General features: G+C 31.1%; 1 protein-coding gene across 1 annotated transcript; it reads right to left on the reverse strand.

The window, feature by feature from the left end:
• Nucleotides 1–3,651: 3,651 nt before the first annotated feature.
• Nucleotides 3,652–8,409, reverse strand: LOC127241531 (mRNA-decapping enzyme subunit 2). The gene is made up of 8 exons (XM_051260644.1): nt 8,184–8,409; nt 7,523–7,674; nt 7,025–7,152; nt 5,895–5,990; nt 4,930–5,082; nt 4,506–4,609; nt 4,362–4,429; nt 3,652–4,129 (listed from the first exon to the last, which is right to left on the reverse strand). The coding sequence occupies exons 1-8, from the start codon at nt 8,264–8,266 to the stop codon at nt 3,933–3,935; spliced, it is 981 nt and encodes a 326-aa protein (XP_051116601.1). The 5' UTR covers nt 8,267–8,409; the 3' UTR covers nt 3,652–3,932.
• Between the last annotated feature and the right edge of the window lie 1,604 nt (nt 8,410–10,013).

Genomic DNA, 10,013 nt, shown 5'->3' on the forward strand with positions numbered 1-10,013 from the left:
GAATTTTGTTACAGTAAAAATTAAAAAAGTAATAATAAATGTAATGAAAGAAATGACGGATGCTCTTATAATTAAATATATGTATTTATAGTAGTATATCTAAATGAAATATTTATATAAAATCAATAATATGTAATTCAAATATAAGTTATATAATATTAAAAAAATTAATTAATTGAATTCGAAATTTGATAATTTTAAATTTGAAAAGTAAAATTGTTTTTGATTGAATTAATATTAAGAATTTTGAATTCGGAATGTCTGAATATTACCTGATTTTTTTTTATTTTTTTTATTTTTTAAAACTCAAATTGGATTGGTAATTTGAAAATTAATAATTTTGCACACTTCCATGTACTATAGTGTGTAATAAAGATGTACAATGTAAAGTGCAATGAGGAATGTAGTGGTTATTATTGAAATTGATTTGAAATTTCTTTGTTTTGTAAGATAATTTAAATGAATATTTTTTGACGTGAGTACGGAGAATTGTGTAAAAAATATAAAAATAATAAATTTATGTATATTAATATTTTTGGGAAAATGTGTATGTAATTTTTTGGTAAAAGGAGACAAGTGTTTATTTGAATTTTTATTTAAATATTATTTTGATGTGAAATTTTGTGAAAATAAATAGTACATTTTTATTAAAAATTGTATGGCTTGAACAATGGAATTTTTTTTATTTGAAATAAATAACGAGCACACTTGAATACCAAATGTTATCTTATAAACACAAGGCCACATAAGTAGTTTTGCATATATTTTAGTATCCGAATAAATTTGAAAATAGTTAAAAAAATATTAGTATTTGATGTGATGTTTTGTAAAAAAACAAAATATTTAATATGATTTTTTTTTTTTAATTTTTGACGAACAATATAAAAAAAATCAAAAAAATTATCTGTGCAAATAAAAATCCACTTGTACGTTTATAAGTGATTTTTCAATAATTCCCTTGAAATTCTTTTATTGTTTGAACAAAGTTGAAAATGACAATAGTATTTTCTAACAGTGTAATTGTTTGTTTGATAAATTTATTAGTCTTGTGGTATATGAACACCTTTGCACAATCCCTATCATTAATCGTCACGCAAAATGGATTGATGTGAGCATCGTAATCTCCATTCCAACCCTAGATTTGATTAAGATTTTATTAATATACTTTATTCGTTCCAAAACTATGATCTTATTTGAGTTGGACACGAGATTTAAAAATAATTTTAAAATATATACTGCAACTTCATTTTTCTCCAATTCTCTGCGTATGAGAGAGAAATGAACACAATCCATTTCAAGAGAAATTGTACCATTTTTATTGCTCTGTATCAAACACAATCCAAAAGTATAAATCAACAAACGAGATAAAATTTTTATGAAAATATTAAGAGGGACAAATTACTATAAAATACATACTTTTATTATTATATTTACATAAAAAAAATACATATATTTTGAGGGCCGGGGGTCAGACCCCGTAGCCCCCTGCATACTGTCGCTGAAATTTATTTATGACGGCCCAACAGATCTAGGCTGGTCGAAATTGACAATAATCGAATTACCCGGCCTACTCAAGAAAATATCCGGCCCAACCCTCTTAACGAAATTGTGATGAAAAATTAATTACTAGAATGGAATATGCGATTGAACCAAAAATAAATAATAATACTCCCTCTGTTATGTCCAACTAGAAAGTATACACATTTATATTTTGAGACGTCCAATTACAAAGTAAACATTTCATTAAATACCTCACTTTTTTTCCACAAATACTCTTACGTTACATCACATCATTACTTTTACAAAAAAGAAAAATAAGGGCAAAAATATCATTACACTATTTTTAACTACCCACTATAATTAAAATACTACTCCCTCCGTCTACAAACTAATGTCCTATTTTTCTATTTGGGACGTACAATAACTATTGTCCTATTTCTTTTTTTAAACACAATTTTTACTTTTTTTACCCTTTATTTATTTATCACTTTTAATCTCTACCTTATCATAAAGGATAAATTTGTCAACCATGCAAATATACTTTAGGACAATTATAAATGAACTGAGAGAGTATTATTTTTTAAACACTACACCAAAAAGTAAATATTTACTTTACCCGTGGACGGAGGAAGTACAATGGACGAACAACGAGGAGTTGGCGTTGTGATAAATTGAATTTCGAAATTCAAAAGTAAGAAACTAACAAGAAAATAGGAACATAACTCGATAATAGTGAAAGCGCAAAAGAGTAAAAACAAAGAAAATAAACGAACCCTTTTTATATCCAATGATTTGTTTTATCCCCCAAATCTCTCTCAACTCCTCGGTTCAAGCTGCTCAGTTGAAATTGTTTGGGCAGGTCCATCCCATCCGCTCCTTCGAGCTGGTTGATTACTTGCGGAGGGAGGCTCGAAAATATTTGAGGCAACCCTTACATTGATTTGTCAAATTAACACTAACAATACCGCATAGGCTGCCCCCCGATCCCGATCCGGATCCGATACAATTGCTATGCAGAAACAGATCATCCACAACTTCATGTCATTGATATCTTACTACACTTCTTTGTCAATTGTGCTTATAAATTATTGAAGATAGGTGTTCACTTCTTACCTATCTTGTACTGATCTGTTATCTTAGGATTCTATATGTATGTTGAAGCTGTCTACCGTGCTACATTGATCTACACAATGTGCTGATTGCTTACTATTCCCTTCGTTCCATAACAAAATATCTATTTTTTTTATTTTAGTCTGTTCCGTAACAAAGTATTCATTTTATTTTTTTTTAGTAACTTTACTATCTACCTAATATTACAAATACCCTTAAAATTTACAATATATTACACAAATGTCATTATTTTTATATTAAAATTTCAGGTAAAAAGCAAATAGATACATAATTATGGGACAGAGGAAGTATTATTACGTGGATAGTATACAAATTCATCTATTTTACAACCATTGATCAATATCTATATCCGATGGCCGTAATTTTTTCCGGACTCACTTGAATTATAAGGAGGAAACTTGGATTGATTTAGCAATGCTTGGAAACTTGTGAGTAGCTGTAATCAGTACTTGAACCATGCCGCTACTTTAACAAAGAATCGATTTATTCCATTGCAATCATTTTGTTAGGTGTCATTAGAAACCAAACTTTAAATTTTGATGGGTTTTCAATTTGTAAAAATTAAAATCGAAATCGAATCAAAATTTTTCAAAACCGAACAGAACCGATTTAGCTTGAAACCAAACAACTAAAATTTATTTGGTTTGATTTATTAATATATATTAATACTCAAAATTATACTCCCTCAGTCCGACAGTAAATGTCTCATTAACATTATAAGACACCGTTAAAAGTATTTTTGCACTTTTTCCTTGATTTATACTACATTTTTATATAATAACTTATATTCAAAGATCAACACGTAAAAAAGTAAATAAGACCTTTAAAGCCGGACGGAAGCAGTAATATATATTATAAATTCGATTTTGAACCGAACCAACTAAACAGTCCAAACCCCAATTTTATTTATTTATTTATTTTTTTTTTTTGTGGTGTACGAATAACATACTGTTACATGAAGCTTTGGGAATGATCACAACGTAATAATTATAATAATAATAAAATAAAAAACCTGAAGAGTTGCAACAACATTAACTTTGTTATGTTATGCACAACACAAAACCTGAAGAGTAGCAACAACATTAACTTTGTTATGTTATGCACAACACTAAGACAACACAAGACAAGACAAGACAAGGAGCAGTCAACATATGAACTCACAACCACAAAATATACAGCGAAGCCCTACTTGATGATATCCACCGCTAATAAATTTTGAAATGCCACAGGATCATGAGCATACAAGTTTTCACTACCCCCCACCCCCACCCAAAAAAAAGAAAAGGAAAAAAAGAAGTATTTCATGTTGAGAACGCATCGTCGACAGCTTGTAATATAGGAGCAGTATTAAATCTGAAGTTTATAAAGCTCCTACCTGGGCCTGAATCAGGTGGAGGAGGAGGAGGATTCACATCCCCGACTACACGGTTCGATTGGCTCTCTAGTGCTAATGAACTGCTTCCAGTCGAACTGGTTTTGGCCTTCCACATAGTGATTCCTAAGGATTGCAATCAAAATCAAATCAAGAGGATGCAGCGTAGTAGTAGTTTTTGTGAGAAAAAAACAGCACAACTTAAAAAAATCGGTGTTTTTTAATGATTGAATGCCCACAATATAAAGATGCGTGTCACAATAAACACATTGAAGAGAAGAAAGAGTAACCAGCAAATAAGAATTGTGCGGCAGAGAGAGCATGTGGGAAGGGGAGGGGAATAGCGAGAAATGATTACCTTTGCGAGGTTTATCAGGTCGAGGTGCTATGGGTGGCGGATGCACAGAAATCCACGACTTTAAGTCTCTGCAAAAGAATTGTGAGCTTTCAGCTTATCTGAAGGGAGTACGAGAAATTTTGGAGACGATGAATAATTACTTACGCCAGAAATGGAGCAACCATGTAGAGCTTCAGCCCAGTACTTCCACGAGATATGACGTTGTCATTTGCCGGTTGAAGTTCATCAAGACGGTGCCATGCAATTTCCTGAAACAATTAGAATATAATAGATCTGAATTATGAACCCCAAGAGAAACGCACAATAATGTGGATAGGAATTTCCAATTTTCTGAAAAGGTATGATAAAATGATGATGAAATGGAAGCAAATATATATATCATTAAAATTTCAGAGGAAGGACCCAAATCTCTATAAGACGAAGGGTTCTGACCATGGGATGAATATCCAGGATTGTTAAACATGATACCGAAAGCAGGAGCTTTTCAGAAAATCTTTTGACAGCAAACTTACTATGCACTTCCAGAGAATTCCGAGCAAAACAAACTTTTCAGTAGGACCTGACTTACGCTTATCTCTTTCTTAGTGAGTGGAGCAAAGTGTGTATCATCTTTAACTGCAGCAACTATGTACAGTCTCACTCTCTGCTGTCCAAAGATATTCTCAATGAAATCATCTGTATTAAGAAGATTTGAAACGTCAAAACCTGTCTCCTCGAGGACCTGCATCCCACAATAGAATTACTTGTTAGGTCACGGAAATTTATAATAGAGAATGAGGGATTGGAAGGACACAAGTGAAAAGAATATATAGAAAGTTTCAAGTAAAATATACAATGCACAGCTCCCATGCTAATTTAAAATTGTCGCAAGTTAACTAATACTTATATTTGTAGGATGACTTGCACTCCCAAATGATCAGGCACTCAGGTGTAATTTCGATGTATCCATCATATTCATAACTGAAAAAGGGGATGCTGAAAATAAAGAATGAAGGGAAAAACACAACAGTGCTCGTACATCAATGCAACTCACTGGCAATTGAGCTGTAAGCACTATGTAAATACCAAGAGTTGTTTTACTAAGGGCGTGTTCGTTTAAAGGATTTGTCCCAAATCCTACTATTCATCCAATTTTTTTCCCCCAAAATCATCAAATTAAACACTTATTTTTTATTTTTTATATTATACAAAAAATTAATTTTACATTCAAAATATCACATCAACACCTATTTATTTCACATCATACAATTATTACAATTCAAATTTTTTACTATTCAAATTCTAACTCAAAATCCAATCTCTCAAACAAACACATCCTAAATAGTTTCATTTTAATTATAAAAAAATACAGCTGTAAATTCAAGTTCTATAATCTTATAGTATATGAGAGGCCTTAATGGACATATTTTATAAGTCACATATGTATTAGCATTTAGTGGTGAATTCATGTAATTTAGAAATCATGTTTCTAGTGTCTAGTAATTGAATCATATCAATTGAGATGATTGCATAGGCAAAGAAGTTGGAACATACCTCCCTAATGGCACACTTATGGTCTTCCTCATCTTTGCTCTTTTTCCCTCGGGGAAAGCTCCAACTAGTTCCTTTCCATCCTTTCACTAGTAAGCACTGAAGAAAAAATAGTGGCTCAATAGTATATGGACGTGAAAAACACGACGGTTATGGCATATGCTAATTCTGATTTACTTTGCGCTATTGTTTAATTTTCTTTTCAATTGAATGTGGAAATATGGCAGGAACATGTTTTGTAGAAAAGATTTCGACAAGATTGAGATGTCTTCATTGTGTTTGGTTTTAGAATTTTCAAACCAGAGAGGGCATTTGTTTCGAGTAGCTTTAGCCATTTCAATGATAAGGAATCAAATCTTGCTCTTTTGAATCCATTATAGTTGCGACTGCACAATCAATTTGAATCCTTCCAAGGGAGGTTGGAATTTATGGACGTTAATACTAAGCTACATATGTTTCTCATAGAAGCATAATCAGGTGATATGAAGCATTAGTTCAATGTATGTACCACTATTTACAACATATATCTGGCAAATTTATCTCCAAAACACAAAAGAAGCAACAAGAAACAAATGCATATCCGTATCAGAATATAAGAGAATAATTGGCAGCAATGTGTACATAGAAAATCTCAATAATGCTGTAACCACTTGCAACACGGTGATTGCGTTATTGGTTCAAGAATTTTGAAAAGGGGAAAAAAAGGGAGGCAGGGGGATGGGGTGATGGAGAAAGAAGAGTGTTCAGAAATGTAAAATCTTCAATGCTAGTTCGACGATTTGGATATGGGAAAAAAAGCAACTATAAGACTATCTTTAAAAACAATATATATATATATATAATATAGTTGTGTGTGTGTGTATACAAAAAGAAGAAAAAGATAGACAATACAAAACAAAATTATGTGACTACATTAAAGGAGAGCAAAGATCAAGACTTATTTTCCTTCATTTTCCACAACACTTTTCTTCCACTAAGTTTTCTTTTCCCAAGTTCTTCCCTCTAAAACAGTCGAAATATTACTTCCCCCATTTTATTATTATTATTTTTTTCTATTACTCTCCAAAATCCACCAATCATACATAGTACAGGCTATATGAAAGATAATATAAATAATGTATGAAAGAGCTCACCCGTTCGTAAGTTTCATCCAATATAATGGCACCTGTAACTGGAACCCGAACTTTATACGAAGTAAAATCCTTAAATATGTCATCTATATGTGCAACATATGGTTTTAGAACATCACAGTTGTTAAACACTGTAGCAAGTTAAGGATACACAGAAAATCAGCTAGGAAACACAAAAACAAAGAATCTTCTACTGAAATAACTTTTAACAAAAAGGTATATTCTCATCAAATGCATATCCATACTCACCCTCTTGATATAAGTCTAACTTAAATAAAATATATTTTGAAAATTTCGACATCGTTAATGAAAATGAACAGTTGGAGGAAAAACAGTCAGAAAGAGAAACAGATCCAACTTAATAAGAAAGTTGAAACAAAAATATTGGGAGTAGAAGATTCTGAAAAATTGAAATGATACAACAATCAAAATCCATGATCTCAGTTCTATAAGAATGCCAATATCACATATATCAGAGATGCTGAAATTCCTGAAGGATACATAACGAAGTAAATTCTTTCAAAGTTAATGACTTCAAGGATGGGTCCTTCTCAACCGAGTTATCTTCATAAAACCAATGTGCATACTCTACAAGAAACAGAATTCTCTCAAAAGACTGCTGGTCTTCCTTAGGAACATTAAGAACAAATCGACTGCAAAACAATAACCAAAGATCATCCAAGAATTAAGAAACAGAATATGAATAGTTTTATTGTTCATCACTATTAAACAACGATTTTTCGAAGACCAGTTTCGAAACAAGCAGATTGTTTATCAAGGCTTAACATAAAGCTATATACCAAGAATCCTAAATGTTCCCCATCATATATATTAGTTTTCTCATTCATGAGAGGTATTATATTAATCTATCAATAATGCTGTGAACAATTCTCAGTAATTCCAACGAATTCGGGTTACAATCAATCCAAGGGTGAAATTGTCCCCAATCTTTTTTTTTTTTAAAAAAAAAAATTGCAGACGCGCAAATCTTTGTTCAATTTCCAGTTAGATCATCGAACTCAGGAAAAATTCAATTACCCTAAAATGTGATGAAAACGCATAAAACGATCCCAAACTATTGAACTAGTTACAGTCAATAATCTACCACTGAAATGTTCATAGAAATGATAATCGCAAACTTATTGAGCAACAACATACATACCTGCAGAGATCGTCGAGGAGTTCTTGAGGCGGGAGAGCAGTCTTGGAAGGAGCAGATGGAGCCCGATTATAGATGCCCGACATTCTTGTTGAATCCCTTCAATTTCTGCAGTGCAGCTTGTGAATTAGGCTTGAAAACTAATTAGGTTTGGAAAAAATGAGCCCTTCTGCCCCCATCAGGATGAATTTCCCTTCTGCCCTCATCAGCTAATGAATTTTCGCGTATTTATTTTTATTAACATCTACATGTATGTATATACTCCCTCTTATTATTTTCGGCCATCTCAAATTATTTATTCTATTTCCATAACTAAAAGTATTTACCATAAATTTTTTTGTTATTATCGTAAAAATATTATTATTTTAAGAGACAATTGAAAATAAACCTTAATATCTATTTACAATGGAATTTTTTTTTTTGAGAAGATACATTTAAAAAGACATTTATCCTATATTGTTGATTTTTAAGTTCGATAAAATATAAAAAATGATATTGGTGGAGAAAATATGTTAAAAGGTCATTTACCCTCTTGCCTGTCAGGCTTAGTTTGCAGGGTACTAGGTTCGATTCGGAGTTTATCCAACGTGCATTTTCAGGTAGCGACTGCGGATTCTCACGTCATTAAAAAAAAAAAAAAAATTGTCGAGTTTTAAGTTTTGTAAAATATGACAAGATGATACGAGTGTGGAGAAAATATGTTAAAAGGGCACTTACCCTGTTATCAAATTGTTGATTTTTAAGTTCGGTAAAGGATGACAAATGATATGGGTGGATTCGTGATTGCGAGATTATTGGTTTAAAATTTTGATGTTTTTACATTTTGTTTGTCATTTTTCTCTAACATGATTTATTTTGTCGGGCAAAGAATAGCGTCGTTATTCTTACACCATAAAAATTTTTTTTGTTGATTTCAGCTCTATATTGTATAAAATTGGACAAAATTCTTCAATCATGGCATCAAATACTGGATCAATTTCATTTACTCTTTGGCTTCTATAACTAGTCGTCGTCTGTAGAGCTATTAATGAGCCAAATTGAATTTTAAATGTTTGTGTTTGTTCGTTAATATTTGCAAACAAGGTTCGTGTTTGTTCGTTAAACTTTCGAACTCGTTTGTAGTGTTTGAGCTCGACTCGTTAAGAATTTTATTGTTTGAACTCGTGTTCGTGTTTGGCTCGTTTAGACTTGATTAAACTCGTTTGAGTTCGTTCAAGCTCGCTTGTCTCACTTTTTTTAATTTATATATAAATTAAAAAGAAAAATTAAAATTATTTTACTTATTTATTTTAAATTGATATTTTATATATTTATAAATTAATTTTATATGTATGTATAATAATTATAATAAATATATTATTTTAACGAACGTTTGGAAACAAAGGTCGGACTCTTTCGTTAGAAAGTTATCTTGTGAAACGTCGATCATAAAATCTGGTTAAAAACACATATAAATCACTTAATTAAATCTTGTTAAGACGTTTCGAAAAGATTCCACACTATTAGGTCGATTTAGAACCTATCATAAAAGTGACACCTTGAACATAACATGACTTATTCAAAACATCACATCAATACATATGTATATCACATCAAATAACTATTTTAATTCAAAACCAAAACCCAGTGTTGATGTATTTTTTTCAACAATCAAAAAGTAAAATTCAAAAATAGAAAATTATCTTCTTATTTGATATATTTAGCGCCTGAGATAAGGAATCTCTAAACACTCTACGCTACAGAAATTAAACTGGAAAGTAAATACTGGAAATTTAAATGATGATCCCCGAATCACTGACTTTGTTGTCGTTTGAAGATGATTGAAGATACCTT

The sequence above is a fragment of the Andrographis paniculata genome, unplaced genomic scaffold (genome assembly GCF_009805555.1).
Source record: "Andrographis paniculata isolate CXL003 unplaced genomic scaffold, ASM980555v1 Contig82END, whole genome shotgun sequence".
NCBI classification, from domain to species: domain Eukaryota; kingdom Viridiplantae; phylum Streptophyta; class Magnoliopsida; order Lamiales; family Acanthaceae; genus Andrographis; species Andrographis paniculata.

Excerpts from the sequence above, each read along its gene's own strand:
- LOC127241531 (XM_051260644.1), bottom strand. The coding sequence starts at position 8,266 with ATGTCGGGCATCTATAATCGGGCTCCATCTGCTCCTTCCAAGACTGCT. Across the intron at positions 5,991-7,024 it reads TGGATGAAACTTACGAACGG|TGCTTACTAGTGAAAGGATG; the intron begins GTGAGCTCTTTC and ends TTTTTTCTTCAG. Across the intron at positions 4,430-4,505 it reads ATGGTTGCTCCATTTCTGGC|AGACTTAAAGTCGTGGATTT; the intron begins GTAAGTAATTAT and ends ATTCTTTTGCAG.